General features: G+C 33.4%; 2 protein-coding genes across 2 annotated transcripts; one reads left to right on the forward strand and one right to left on the reverse strand.

The window, feature by feature from the left end:
* The first annotated feature begins 548 nt into the window (after positions 1 to 548).
* On the forward strand, positions 549 to 2365 carry LOC110992456. The gene is made up of 4 exons (XM_022258284.2): positions 549 to 960; positions 1137 to 1501; positions 1752 to 1842; positions 1953 to 2365. Exons 1-4 carry the CDS (start codon positions 712 to 714, stop codon positions 2292 to 2294), a joined length of 1047 nt encoding a protein of 348 aa, XP_022113976.2. The 5' UTR covers positions 549 to 711; the 3' UTR covers positions 2295 to 2365.
* Positions 2344 to 12744, reverse strand: LOC110992455 (SAFB-like transcription modulator). The gene is made up of 18 exons (XM_022258283.2): positions 12510 to 12744; positions 12030 to 12425; positions 11770 to 11797; positions 10849 to 10978; positions 10332 to 10369; positions 10056 to 10201; positions 9060 to 9177; positions 8001 to 8137; positions 7363 to 7491; positions 7094 to 7171; positions 6561 to 6721; positions 6359 to 6472; positions 6040 to 6154; positions 5413 to 5539; positions 4852 to 4939; positions 3866 to 3981; positions 3411 to 3568; positions 2344 to 3022 (listed from the first exon to the last, which is right to left on the reverse strand). The coding sequence occupies exons 1-17, from the start codon at positions 12624 to 12626 to the stop codon at positions 3411 to 3413; spliced, it is 2196 nt and encodes a 731-aa protein (XP_022113975.2). The 5' UTR covers positions 12627 to 12744; the 3' UTR covers positions 2344 to 3022.
* Between the last annotated feature and the right edge of the window lie 3163 nt (positions 12745 to 15907).

Consider the following 15907-nt stretch of genomic DNA (forward strand, 5'->3'; position numbering starts at 1 on the left):
TTACATAACAAAACGTGATTCATTTATATTTATTATATAAATATAAATGAATTTTATTATTATTTATTATTTCTATTTGTTATAGTTTTGCGAAAAAATGGTACACATATATACATTACATATTATTAGTTTGTATATTTTATTATTAAATTTAAAAAGTTAGCTTAATTTTTTACTTCCCTGATTCATATTAGCCCGACTAACTCCCCAAATATTTGATTTCCATTTTCAACACATCTCTAAACTCTTTTTTACATAATAATATGTTGTAAACGTTTTTTGTTGTCTATTCATGAATAGATCTTGCTTTTTCTTGTTGAATAAAGAAAAACATTAAGCATATTTCATACATACGATAAATAACTACCGTATTGAAAAAATAGTTATTATTACTGCCTACTTCTCCTGTTGATTCATTTTTATTTATTTTTATATCTGTATAAAGTAAGAAATCGAAATGAATATATGATCAGCTATAGATATGTACTGTTAGTTTGTGGGCAAAATGTAAGAGGGCGTATGATCATATTTAGCTCAAATTTTAGGCAAGAGTGGCTACTTTATTCTTATTTTTTACTATCTAATTGTAATCTTGCTTGTGTTTACAGCTACTGCTTATATATTGTAGGTCGTAATTTATAAGTTAAAGGTTAAAATACAATTTGAAATGGCTGTAATTTAAAGATCTCGTTCGTTATTTAATGCTGAAACATGTGGAAATATGTAACACGTCGTTTGAGGGACACAATTGAAAAAAGTGCTAATCATTTTGATAAACGAAGTTCTGCTTTTATTAATACTCCGAATGAGTTTTGTGACGAGAATAATAAAAAGTTCAGTTCACCATGCTGTTGGTTTAACCCTCGTAAATGTTGGAGTTCCTACCAAAATGACGATACAAAAAGTAAAAAGTGGAATTTTGACCACTTAAACCGCACTTGGATAGGTGCCATTACATGGGTATGTTAATTATTTGGTATAATAGCAAGTTAATGGGTATTAATATACATTTGTCGTTATTACGTGTTGTCCTTTCTTTCATTTTGTGAGACTACATCATTCACTATTATGATAAGTTAGTAATGTTGACTACCACTAATAGATAAGAAAATGCAACTATTGTCTTTAATTTACAGAGCAGTGCTTTGGTATTCGGTTGGTATGCTGGACAGTTAATCCACCTCAAGATTAAGAATCAAGTTGCTAATAAGAAGTATCAACACACAAGTATTAATTCACTTCTTGCATCGCTACAGCATCTTAGATATGCTCAAAATATTAATAAATTAGACACCATCTATGAAATAGCTGGAGATAATACAGTGGCTCCTGTTATTCATTTGATATCAAATGATCCGAAAGGAGAAAAGGATACCAGTAGTAATAAAAGTTCTGAAAGCTCTAATGATGATCTAGGAGAAGTTCTGAATTCAATTGAGAACAAATTGGGCTTAGCAGCTATTGAGAATGGACAACATAAAGATGGGTTGAACTTGTTACGGTGAATATTTGTATGATATCTTTGTACTACTGTAATTGTGTATAATTTGCCAATATCCTGAAACCTTATGATCTCTCACATACAACTTATAGCATGGTGTAAACAATTATTTCAACTCTGGCTTATAAATAAATACATCTAATTTTCAAAATTAATTGAGACTGAACATGGTATAGGTACCGATTTAATTGATATTATACAAATATTGATATGGATTAACATTTTAGTTTCTTTTTTCATGTTTTACCAGGTCAGCTGCAAATAGAAATCATCCTCCAGCCCTGTACAATCTGGGATTGTGCTATGAAATGGGATTAGGAGTCAAAGTTGATGAGAAAGTTGTAAGCATTGATATTCTAATTATTAACTGCAGATTTTATAACTTAAAACAACATACTCATTATTTTAATTTATTTTTGTAAAGGTAGTAGTATATTCTATACATTCACAGGCAATGGAACTATATAGATCTGCAGCCACCCTTCATCATTCTGGTGCTCTATATAATCTTGGCATCTATTATGGACAAGGCCGTGGAGGGCTAACAAAAGATGTCCATACAGCAACACGGCTTTTAAGGCTAGCTGCTGTACAAGGTCAACAAGATGCAATTTCAGCGTTGAACAAGCTAGATATTGACATTAAGGAACCATCATCCCCACAAGAAAGAGAGTGTTGGACAAAACAGTATAATCCATTGATGGAAAATGGAATAATCCCAACTTATTCTTCACTCTTTGTAGATAATGTAACACCAATGACAAGTTACAATTATGAACCTATTGTTTACTGATTTAATAAGTACTTTACTAATATAGTGGCGGGATGGTATTTTTATTTGATTAACATTGATTTTCAAATTTTTTTGCTTATTTTTTTCACATTTACTAATGAGAAATTGCTTTTTACTTTTACAAACTATATAAGAATATCTTCTTTTAGAAAATGCCATGATGTAAATGTTCTAAGAACAAATTATAACTAGGAGCTAATAATACGAAATCAAATTTCGTAACACTTGTCATTTATCTATAGATTAAAAAAAGCTATCAAGTTAATGAAAAACTGTTTTTCTATTTCATAATATAATTATTAAGGATCATCTATTATATCCATGGATCACACAAAATAACATAGTTCTCTTATTTAAATTGTTTTACATGAATAAACATTGTAATAGAAATTCCAATTTGGGATTACTTTAATAATAAATATTTTCAAAATGTTGTTTACTGTATGACATCTGTATGACATTTTAGTTTTCACAATGTACAACAAAATAAATTGAAACTTAAAATGTTTTATTCTAGCTAAATAGTGGGCATATATTTATATTACAAACAAAAAACAAGGTTCATAAGGACCCCATTAACATATTACGGTATTTTCTACCTTATAATAAACCTTAATTATAACTTCTTAACAAACTTGTTAAAAATATTTTACAACCCAATGTTGTACTTGCAGGAATGGTAATGGGTCTTCTATACATGAAATCTGTTGAATTATCCATCCATTGTTCTAAAACAAAAAGTTATGTTATAAACTATGGGAGAAATTAATTTCTATTAGAACTTATACTACATATTTAGAACATTCTTAAATTATCAAACAATGATAAATTTCACCACTATTGATAAAGTTTTCTGGTTCTATCAACATAATACCCCTAAAATCTTAGAGGCCTTAGACATGGCAACATATTTCTGTTACCAATAACATTTTTTTAGATTTAGTTTGGCCTTCAGTACCTAACAAATTTAGCGTCTAAGATAATAAAGAAACATTAATTGGACACAGAAGAACCCATTAGTGGGCGAGATCGCCTAGCCTAATAGTGGCTCATTTAGTTTACCTGCCCTAATAAAATCCATCTTATAACTATAATATATCATACCATAATATATACCTAGTACTTGCGCGCATACTCTCTGGCGGCGGGCGGGTATCGGTCAGGGTAAGTAGCTCCGGGCGGAGGTGGTTGGTAAGCAGCGGGATACCGTGTGTCATACGCGTTGTAGCGGGTCTCATTGCTCGCAGACCATGTTGCATCGCTGGGAGCGCTAGCTGCAAGGCAAGTACCAACATAAATTCTCTAAGCCTGAGTAAGGGAAGAAATAATAAATTGCTCTTATGGGTTCCTTGTCCAGATTTTAGAATGGAAGGGGTAAGTTGTACACTTAGAACAAAAAGTTAATAAAGCTCTGGAAAATTAACAAACAGTTCATATAATCCAGTTTGTCATATGAGTACATTTTTAGACAAACGCTAAACATACAAACATGATGAGACGCAATATTTAAGACTACTAACAATGAAGTACACCTAGTTGTTCAAACAAAAATTACATAAACTATATTTTACTTTTAGAAGATACGGCAGCATCAGGATAACGCGTTGATGAGTTCCAGGTCCGAGCGTCAGGTTTGGTAGGCGGCGACGGCCGGTATTGACGACTGTCACGTGTTTCATATGTACGACTGAAATAAATAAATAATGTACAATATTATAGTGAAATTTCCGTGATGTTGGTACTAAATTTGATCACAATAAATGTTTATGTGTAATAAGTAATCTAGCTCTATGCTCCCCGCATGGGATAATAAACTTGGAGCTACTAAAGCGTCATGAAAACTTATTGGATTGTGAAAATTAGTTTCTATCACGAAAAAAGTTTGTTAAGTTTTTCATTTTATTTTAGGCTTTATGTTTCTGTTAACCAATAGATATGAATTAAAAATAATGAAGCCAAATGATTTCGACGCTTTAGGCGCTCTGTCGTTAAATCGTTTATCGTTAAATTACTTGCAGTTTACAGTGTATTTCAATAATCAGACTATTTGAGCATGAATAAAATAATCGGAATTACAAAAAACATAATCTGACGGTTTTCGCTGGGTGGTACGTATCAGTAAAGGTGAAGTAATTTTTTTTAATCTGACGGGCTAGTCTTAACGCATCTCACTATTTAGGGTTCAACTACGGTAGGCGTACATTACATGACGAAAGGTTTCTTTCTCCCTATATGATTATAGTATATGCGCAAAACCCCGTCGAGGCTCCCTTTTTAATGTATTTGTTTGTCCTTTCTAACTTCTGCCTGCCATTGCAATATTAAAAAAAATTACAATGACATTATTTTCTGATCAATGATGTGAATGGTATTTGTCCCTCATTGTCAACATGCTTTAGGTAATATCTAATACCATATTATGCAATAAGTATGAGCAATATATGCACTATGTACTAGGATTCCATCTTCACATAGAACATAAATGCTAAAATCAAATCATTAAATTGGAGTCAACAATTTATTTAAAGATTATCACATTAATATAATTTTCACTAACCTTGGTTCTTTTGGTCGTGTGCCAGGTGGCATTGGTTGCCTTGAATCATCATTGGATGTGCCATTACTAGGATACTTCATGCTGCTAGCTAAAACATTTAAAATTCATTTTAATTAATGAGATGCAATTATTTATTGCGGAACGAGTATCAATGTAATTTTGATAGCCCCTTGTGACAAATATTTAGTTAAACAATTCTTTAGTCTTATTTGGTGTCAGTTTGGTACAAAAGTAGTCTTTATGACTTCTTTTCAAATTTGTACACTAAAAAGGAATTTAAAAGTTATAAGCGATATGCATAAATACATATCTCAAAAACTACTGAACTGATTTTGATGAGAATTGGAAAAAATTGTTATAACAGTAAGTTGGACTATACCTGATCATTACATAAAGTTAAAAAAAATGTATAGAAACGATAGAAAGTGAAACTAAGCATATGTGCACAAACACAAGCCTAAATTAATCAACATACTATCCACTTCAAATTATATCATACACACAGATAACCTCCATTTTGAAGTCGGTTAAATTAGCTGCCATCTTGTAACGTATACTTACAGGACACGTGTCTTGGATAATCCCGCTTGTAGTCTCTATCCCTTTCCCTCTTGTCACTCCGGTCATAATTCGAGGACATATCAAATCGAGGCGGTGGTGGAGCTTCAAACTGAGCTCCACGGGATGCCTATAAATTGATTTCTATTAGTACACTTGTAAAATTCATTTACATTCGGCTGAAAACTTTTATATCAATACTTAATTAAATAAAGTATTCTTAGATAAGTTAAAATTGTTGCCAATTTAGTTAAAAAAAAAATATTCTAATTGAAGAAATTCATTTGATAACGCTCAAGACGAAGTAATATCGAACAGAATATTTATAAGTTTTATTTAATACATAACATACTAACACAAATATTGGTGGCAACTGAATCATACATATTGCTAAAAACATAAGGCAGTTGTACATTCAAAATCAATTAGAAATAAGTAAAAGTAGCAACCCTATATCACGTTTTTATTATTTTGAGTTTAAAAAAAAAGGAAATTAATTTAAAATCATTGAACTTCTGTCTATCAATGCAAAATTAAGCTTTGTTATTTAATATAATATTTAGATTTATTATACTTAAATAAGAATAGAAATGTAAAAGTAATTTTAAATATATTAAAAAGAAAAACTACCATAGGAGGTGGTGGAGGTCTCTTATGCCTGCTCTCGTAGGCGGGTTCTGGGGGTGACCCAGCCTTACGGTAGCTGCTGCCTTCATAGCCACGCTTGCGACGCTCTTCTTCTAACCTACAATTTTCGGCAAAACAAAAGTTGCTTAGATGTAAACACCAACGAATCAGACGGCGAGATGAGTTTACAGAATTTATAGATTATATTGTGTACATTCTGTATTTTGAAGTGTAAGAGGAAAGTAACTATGCAAAATTAATAAATATGTTATATACATTAGCTTAGTATGCAATGTTTAGCTGAAAGTTTAATAATACAAACCTCAACTGTTCCCTTTTCAATTCTAGTCTCTCCAACTCTAATTTCTCTCTTTCTAGTCTATGTCTCTCCCTCTCTAAACGTAATAACTCGTTCCTCTCACGTTCAATTTTCTCCCTAAAAAAATAAAATATTAATATTAATTTCCTGAACGTCTTCACCAAAAACGTTTTCGTAAACAGTACATATATCATTATGTACAAACCTCTCAGAGCGAAGCTTCTCTCTTTCTATGGCAAGTCGTCTCTTTTCCTCGCGCTGTCTCCTCTCTCTTTCTCTCAAAGCGTCTTCCGCAGCACGCCGTCTCCTTTCCTCTTCCCGAGCGGCACGGGAACGATCTCTAGCGCGAGCTTCGTCGCGTTCTTTCTGTATTTGAAAGACAGATAATTTAAAATCATTTTCTCTTTATAAAATAAGGGTTTCGATTTTTTATAACTCTTATAGTATCAGTCTTAATAAATTACGGAATGATTTGTCTGTGAAGTAACTAATTGTAGTTAATGTTTTTGATACACTAGCTGCCAAAACAAGTCGAACTACCGGTTGTCCATCCCGAAGACTATGTTTAATTATTCACACAAAACTCATTAATAAATCTAAAGGTTGAGAGCATTGTATAGGGAAACAAATATTAAGCAAAACTAGCGAATCGGATTTAAGATACAATTTTTGGTCCCAGAACTAGGGACATATAATCAAAACATGTATTAATAAACTTGTAATAAAAATTGTACTAACCCAAATTTTGGAAAAGGAGAGTACTTCCTTTGGCGAGCGTCTGCGTTCCCGGCTTCGTGTGCTTCGCCTAGCACGATCCTGAGAAAATAACAATATAAAAACTTAGTTGTTTAGACTGGCAATAGAAAAATATAAATTTTTTATCAAGGCTATCTAAATGTTAAAATAAAATAGCTGTTCCAGCTATAAATATGCTGTTTAATAGTAATGTAATGCAATAAGTTATATTTAACTATATTGTAATGCATTGAGCGTGTATGTTTGTATACCTTATCGGAACGTTGTGACTTCTCCCTGGTACGTGACATGGAACGCGTGCTCTCGGGCCCTGAGACCTCTTCATCCCTTCTTGGTTTACTTTCACCTGTCTTTTCAGCTGTTTCTTTGCCTTCCTGAATCTAAAATGTTTTTAGGTACTTATTATTAATCAGTCATGCATTAATGTGGTTATATATAGGCAAACATCAGCAAACAATAACAATATTTGTACTTGGTCTAGCACGAGGCCAGTTCAGCAATGTCGTTAAGTCAACGATTTCTTTACATGATGAATAACTAATTCACTAAATAAAATTAAACCGGTATAATATAAATCACTAATACACCAGGAGCAATTTTTTAAATTGATACCAGTCCTAGTTCCATAATAAACTTTACTGTATTTGTATGATAATAACATAGGATAATTGTTGTAAGTAAAATAATTTCTGTGGTTAGATAATAATTCCAGGATCAACTAATGCCAAAGCCTTTTATGCTCTACAAGATTAGGCATTTGATTGAAAATTTAAAACTGGAAACGGTTTTGGCCATTTAGTGCACGGAACAACGTCATAAACATATAACCTAAATAGTGAAAACGTTTTCAAGGGCGGTGGGATCTTAGTCCATAAGAATAGGTGCCTACCTCAGTATCCTTTGCTTCTTCTTTTAGGTCCTTACTGGGTCGCCTTTCTGGTGCGCGAGGAATGGCTGCTTGCCGCCGAGACGCGGAATCTGATTCCGATTTCGCCTTCTCCACAGATATCATGCGACCATGTAATTCTGAAAAAAAATGCAATTTTTAGGTGCTACAAATTGCTAGTTATCATAGTCTAATTTAATGAGAAACAAGGCAGTAACGAAATACTAGGTAACAACACTAATCAGTTATTCACAAACCTGCCTGATGCCACTAACATTCATAGTTTCAATTACTGCCATTACCTTAACAATGTATTTAAAAAAAATATTCCAAAGAGATTGCAGTTAATATTTAAATTTGTTTCAAGAAACTACATAAAATAGTTTAAGTATAGAAAATAACCGATTGAGTTCATAATATTATTTCAGAAGTTAGTGGGAACATCATAGAATTTATTATCAGTTAACCATTTTATAAAATTGCATGTAACATTTACAACAACATATACGTGGGTAACACTGAAAATGTTTAGAACTGGCCAGTTAGAAACATTGCTAATGAAAACTTTTTCGGGTTTCAATTTTAGAACTCTGGTAACCTTATGTAGTATATTGCATTTATTTGTCATTTGTTTTTGTGAATTCGCGCCAAATCTAGAATTTAGTTACACGTGAAAATGAATCTAACGCGAGAAAATTTTGAATGATTTATTATGACTTTCGATGGGGGCTCACTACTACGTACTCAAGAACAAAGATATAATAAGCTGCGACTAGTATTTCTTAAAGAAGCCCCATCTCGTGCTACTATTTACGGTTTAACGAATTTAAGCGTGGACGTGATAGAGGAAGATAAGAGAGTGACCTATCAGCAGATACGGGCAAGTCTAGGCACTGGTATCAGTAAAGTTCAAAATTTTTTACATGAACATTTAGGCGTCACACGAACAGAGGAACGGAGATTACTTTGAAAAGCAATAATAGTAGCAACTTTCTAAATTAAGTCGTTTTTCATTTTCTGAACATCTTCACTGTTACCTAGGTATAGGGTTCACGAAATTACCTGTCCTGTGTAGATTTTTAATACAATTTTCAGCATCCTGGGGGCTGGCCATTGTGACATATCCATAGCAACGAGAACCTGGTGTACGGGCATTAGTAACCACTTTGGCTCCAATTACCTGTTATCAGTACAATATATATAACGTTTTGTTAGAAAATTATGGACTGCAGTCTCATTTTAAACTACAATATAATGCTTAAAACCTTAAGTTTTCAGATAGCAAAAGTTTGAATAAATTGTTGAACTGTATGGTTTCAGCAAACAACCTTGCAAACAAAATAAAGGTCCTACCTCGTGACAAGGTTGTATTGTCAAATTTAAATCCAGCACTTATTGGCGCTAACTAAAAACTGGTTGTTTAGGTGATTATCACTGTTATATTTAAACTATGTGTTTAAAACAAATCAATACTACATACATATCTGATAAATAAATTAGTCTCCTAGAAATCCGCCAAAGAGAAAGTAAATGTTTTCTACATTTATTTAATCCTGTACCTTGATAATGCTGTACTGTATGATATGTTTTCAAAAACCGTATCGTATTATTAATTATTGAACTGTTTATAATTTTATCAAATTTCATCCAACTATGAATCTACGTATAATGCTTATACTTAATACGAAAAAAAACAAACGTCAAGTTTTTTACGTGCCGCTTATCATTCTAAAGAAAGTTACGACTAGCGTGCAGTGACCAACCTATATATAACTCAAAGTAAATAAAAACTAACTAAAAACATTAACTTTCACATGTTTAATACATAATAATAATATCATACATCTTGACCAACAATTTAGGTAAACTTTATATCATAATTACAGGATTATACAAACACAAAAAACTTATTCAGACTGGGCATGAACCAATTATTTACAAGTATACTACGTCGACATGCTGACCGTTTGTTTTGCATTACTAACTAACATATTACTATAAATAGCTGATTAAAAAAAAAATATGTTATTATTAAGAATTATTTTACTCTAATGTTACCTTGCCATGTTTGCTGCATAGTTGTTTTAAATCCTTAGCTCTAGTGTCTCCGGAGAGACCACTAACCCACAAATTTCTAGCTCCACCTTCCTTTTGTTCCTCTTTTTTATCTTTCTTTTCAGCGTCAATATCTTTGTCTTTATCATCTGCAAAGTGTAAATTTTTAGTGACAATAAAAATCAATTACCAGTCTTTTACTGCTAATATGAATAACATGGAGAACATGTGGAGAGATACTTAATCTATAATTAACTGAATATAGTGCACATTTCTTACCTTTTGTATCACTTTCTTTATTATCTTCATCATTATTACTGAAAGAAAAATAAAATATTAATTGTTATTTTTGCCATAACTTACATTGTACATATTATTAATTACAATTTGTTTAACAAAAAAATTGGTATATGTTTAAAGCATTTTTTACAATCACACTCTCATCTACAAAGTTTTGCACCATTACTCCACCGTGGAATGTGTAAGCATCTTGATTATGATGAAAATATTGTTGCAGTAAAAGTTGCTTGATGCTCGCTGATTGGCACATGATGCTCGCTGATTGGCAAATGATGCTCGCCGACCACTTTCTAATGCCTAAATTTCCATAACATCCAATATAAATCTTCTCATTGTGCAAATCTTGAAGCTCCGAGTCAGTTGAAGGATTCACAAGTTGAACAGGAACAATCTTCTTTTTGTGGTGCAAAACTTTGTAGTGAATACAATAATAAAAGTATCGAAGTATAAAGGTGCGCAAGAACTTCGTCGCGACGATCTGTCGGCGTTCACCAACCTAGTGGCAGCTGCATCGGAGGTTACTTGCTGATTTTCAGTTGTAGCTGCAGTGTCAGCGGCTGCATCTTCATTAGGCGTCGCCTCGGAGTCTGGCGCCGCTGCAGTGTTGTCCTCCACAGCCGCCTCATCTACGTCAATTAATACTGAGATGAGTGCAGGTCCCTCAGAACAAGGACCCAGCCCTGTGTTTCTTCTTGTATTTCCCATATTGAGAAATGCAGGAATACTTGTTCACCAATACACTTTTAACACCTTAATTTTCACCTGAAAACTCGATTTGACATTAACACCATTGTCTTGGACAAATGGAGCAATATGGCCTGATCTGCTGACAGAGCTAGTGGATATTAGTGATGGACACCCGAAGGAAGGTACTTCTTATAAGGAAAAAGAGCCTGCATGACAATATGGCATGTGTACTTTTCACTTATCTGTGGTTTAATTAGATTTCTTTATTGATCTTCTTTCTCTGGTACAAAAATTATCTCTGCTGCATCCAATATGACAGTACTGATAGTGTTACATCAGTTGTTCTCTTCTTTACTCCATTTACGACAACACTTCACGGTGTGATTGTATTATATCATAATTACATGTTTAAATTATGACAATGTATTGTATATATGAAATTCCACCATCACCAAGTGTGGAAATATATATAATAATGACCTTGCAATATAATTATTGTACATCTTTAGTTCAGTACAGCAACTATGTATTAGAAATGCTTGATTCAGAAGTCAACATAATAATTTTAAAAATTGATAACAGGATATATGTAATATCAACACTATTATTATTTTCATAAGAATCAAGTTAGTTATAACAAGACTAATATTATATAAATATTTAATGAAATACAATAATTTTAAAATATTGTTAGTATGGACCAATGATGTTAAGCAACAACTAAACTTACCTTTCTTGTTTTTGGATGTGTTATCTGTCTGAAATGAAAATGTTTTATTAAAATCAACACACTATTAGTTTTAGGTTAATTGATACTGTTAAATTATCTGACTATTAAAAAAAATAAACATGTTACATTGTAACAATCTAACTTTATTTAAAATGATAGTCCTTATAAGATAGCTAGTCTACTTCCATCATATACCCAGCTGATATAACAGTTTTATGGGATGGGAGAGCAGCATATACTTTGAAGACATAGAAACATACCTCTTCATTAAGAAGTTCATCTTCTCCAAGATCTAAGTTGATACTGTCTTCAGCATCTGTGTTGTTTTCGCATTTGTGATCATCTTCCTGTTGTTTATCAACTTTTTCAAGACACGGTTTCTTTGCTTCTGTGGCCTCAGGCTCATCTTTGCTTTCCCGTTTTCTACTTGATATTTCAGAGTCCACAACTTCCATTCTTTCAACTTTTTCTTGACCCTCTAGCAGTACTTTTTCTTCTTCGTTCGTAGTGTCCTGGTCCACAGATTCCATTACAGATTCCTCAGTTTCTGTTGATTCATTCATAGAACTTTCTGTTCGTCGAGTCCTTTTTGATGGAGTCTTTCCACCCAAATCAAACTTGTAAGTTGCGGGGTCGAGCCCTTCTTCTTCTAATTGCTGAAAAATCATGTTATTTTAATGTTTGCAATACTTTAGTTCATACATATTTACATGCAAATTTACTTTTATTCCCGATAATACCTTCGACAATCTCTGAACAAGCACGCTGCGTATGCCGCTTTTATCTAGGTTACGTTTTTCTAATTCTGCACGTAAATCTATAACTCGAAGTTCTTCTAACTTCCTACCGTCCGACATTGCTTATTTTGAATTTTCTAAAAATACCAAGATATATATTCAACGCTGAAAATTGTAGCGCTTCAACGCGAACGCAATCCCTATTTTTAACAATGGCGATGAATTATTATAAAATGGCTGCTACTTCCATGCCAATTTCCAAAATAGCATAGTCAATAGTGTTAATTGTCTAGCATATAGATAACATATCATTTATTTATCTGTGGTGGTCTACTAAATGTACTAGAAAAAAATGTACTAGAAACGCGGGAAGCTTCGAATTTGGCGGGCGCGATTTTTGTTTGAATTTTCTGTAAAATAATATTTTTTAAAAATTTAGTGATCAGAATAGTTAAATATTGTATATATTTATAATTTGTATTATTATTTATATTTTTCTTCTTCTTTCTTCGAGTTTTGGTAAGCTTTTCTGAGTTTTATGAACGAGCCTCCGGACCCGGGGGGCACGGCGCCCCCCGCGGTTGCATTTATCACCATTTCCAATGAATCCGGTATGGATTCAGACTGTTCTTTGGCCTCTAAAAGGAAGCTGAAGCGCAGTCACAGGCAAAATTTACATAAAATGTGCAAACATTGCAATAAAAAGAAACGCAAAAGTACTACAGAACACTCTAAACCCTCAGACAGTCATTCTTGTCAATGCACAGATGAATTTGCTGAGACCACTGTGACACCACCAACCAACAATTTGCCTCCACCTAGTCCTTCCACAAATAAGACAACAATGCCTCTTTCCACCGGTATATCTTCTAAACCCACCACACAAATTGGTAGGGCTAGTTACGATGCCAATGACCACGGCCCGTTTGTGGTACATGTGCAGAAAGTACAGTCTGCTGATGATGATAGCACAGTTTTACACCCAGTTGTATTCGGGAGATTTTTAAAAAAAATTCTGTTTAAAAATATTGTAGATGGTAGTCTAAAACGTATTGGCAGAAATAAAATGACATTAACTTTTAGTAAATATACAGACGCAAACAGCTTTATAAATGCAAACTGCTTACCAACTAACAACATGAAAGCTTTTATCCCTACTTTCAATATTACAAGGATGGGTTTGGTTAGGGGAGTACCAACGGAATGGTCTCCTGAAGATATTATGGAAAACACTAACATACCCATTGGGTGTGGGGAAATTATAAAAATCAGGCGACTTAATTATAAAATCATGGTCAATAACTCACCTACGTGGAAACCTTCACAAACAGTTGTTTTTACATTTGATGGACAAGTTTTGCCTAAACGGATATTTATGTGTTATAATTCTATGCCGGTTAAATTGTATGTGTATCCCACAATTCAGTGCTTTAATTGTTGCCGCTTTGGGCACACCAAGGTCCAATGCAGGTCAAAGCCCAGGTGTTACAAGTGTGGTCAAGGCCACACTGGAGATACTTGTAATGTAGAGGAAGACCATGGTTCTTGCTGCTTATGCTCTGGGCTGCACTTTGCTTCAAGCAAAAAATGCCCAGAATATGTGAGACAAACAGATATAAAAGTAACAATGGCAGAGAATAGCTTATCTTATATTGAAGCGTCAAAATTACATCCCCCAATTTCGAAATCATTTGCTGATGTTGTATCCTCTTTCCCAAGTAAATCTCTTCCTGGTGGAAATACAGTATTGCCTGGTTCACCACCTCCACGTACAATATCTTATAAAAAAACAGTCTTCACTAAACCCAGAACGCCTCCTCAACACAGTAAAGGTTTCGATCATGTAGCGCATGAGTCTCTTGTAAGAGACTACAATATGCCAGAGCCTTCTAATGGATGTGCATTACCATCATCGCCTAATGCAAATTCACAACAGACAATAATAGAGTTAATTACTACATTAATTAAATTACTTTCTCAACCTAATTTATCTATACCGTCCCACGCTGCTAATTTAATTAATTCCTACACTGATAATAATAATGGCCAACATGGACAGGTTAGTTCAATGGAACTGCCGCAGTATTATAAACAAAAAGCATGAAATTATACACATTATAAATAATTTTAATCCTTTTATTTTTTCTTTATCTGAAACCTGGCTAAAGCCAGATCAGGTATTCAAAATCCCTGGTTATTCTTGCTTGAGAGAAGACAGGGCTGATGGGTATGGTGGTGTATGCCTGCTCATCAGAAACTCAAGCATCTTTTCTTCCTTCCCTCTTCCTTCACATAGTAACAGCTTTTCTATCATTACAGCTATTGTTGATGGTATCTGTTTTGTCTCTATATATGTCCCTCACCCCTCCTTGCAAATATTCAATGAAATTAAAAACTTAATTTCAGTTCTCCCTCAGCCTTTCATGATTCTAGGTGATTTCAACTCTCATCATACATCGTGGGGTAGTTCAGTATCAAATAGGTACGGGTATGAATTATTGGATATCTTAGACATGTATAACCTGTGCATTTTAAATACGGGTTCTCCTACTCGCCTTACAAAGCCTGGTGAAGTAATTAGTGCCATTGACCTGTCCATCTGTACTCCCAATTTAGCATCTTCTCTCTCTTGGTCTACTTTGTGTTCATCTTACAATAGTGATCATTATCCCATAATCATTTCATTTCCCTGTAAAAAAAATAGTAATATGTTTATTAAAAAGTCTCGCCTTAAACACAAAATCATAGACTCGAAATGGAGTCAATACAGTTTATTAGTAGAAGAGAAACTGAATAATTGCTCAGAAGATAATGTCACAAATAGTAATTATTTACAAGATGTTTTGTTAGAATCGGCTGATAGTGTTTTTCCTAGGAAAAAGCCGAGTAGTAATAAGTTGTCATCTCCACCATGGTGGGATGAAGAATGTACCACAGCTATTAAAAAACGCAAGGCAGCTGAGCTTAATTATCGCAATGATATGTCTATGGAAAAATACGAGGTCTTAATGAATGTAATGAAAGAGGTTAAAAAACTATTTAAAAAAAAGAAATCTGAGGGTTGGAGGAAATATTGTAGCTCTTTATCACCTGGAATAAATTCTTCTGTCATTTGGCGAAATATCAAAAGATTTAGGTCAGCTATCAATCCTTCTAACCCGTCGTTGCTTCCTATAGAATTAGCTGATCAATTCCTTGATCGCTTGGCTCCTCCTTCTGCTCCAGATCTCATCCACTCTTCTACACAAAATAACTCTGATGTTGTCCCTTCCTCATTAAATCTACCTTTTACGCTATTAGAATTAAAAGGTGTATTAAATTACGTTAAAGACAGTGCTCCTGGGGAAGATGGGATCCCATATTCCTTTTTGTCTCACCTTGGCGAAAATGGATTAAATTAC

This window comes from Pieris rapae, chromosome 6, assembly GCF_905147795.1.
Source record: "Pieris rapae chromosome 6, ilPieRapa1.1, whole genome shotgun sequence".
Lineage (NCBI taxonomy): Eukaryota > Metazoa > Arthropoda > Insecta > Lepidoptera > Pieridae > Pieris > Pieris rapae.

Bases quoted from the DNA above. Each gene is read 5' to 3' on its own strand.
- LOC110992455 (XM_022258283.2), bottom strand. From the start codon at position 12,626: ATGTCGGACGGTAGGAAGTTAGAAGAACTTCGAGTTATAGATTTACGT. The intron at 7,172-7,362 runs GTATACAAACAT...TTATTTTCTCAG, and splicing joins AGTCACAACGTTCCGATAAG to GATCGTGCTAGGCGAAGCAC. The intron at 6,155-6,358 runs GTTTGTATTATT...CGAAAATTGTAG, and splicing joins TTGAAAAGGGAACAGTTGAG to GTTAGAAGAAGAGCGTCGCA.
- LOC110992456 (XM_022258284.2), top strand. From the start codon at position 712: ATGTGGAAATATGTAACACGTCGTTTGAGGGACACAATTGAAAAAAGT. The intron at 961-1,136 runs GTATGTTAATTA...TTTAATTTACAG, and splicing joins GGATAGGTGCCATTACATGG to AGCAGTGCTTTGGTATTCGG. The intron at 1,843-1,952 runs GTAAGCATTGAT...ATACATTCACAG, and splicing joins TCAAAGTTGATGAGAAAGTT to GCAATGGAACTATATAGATC.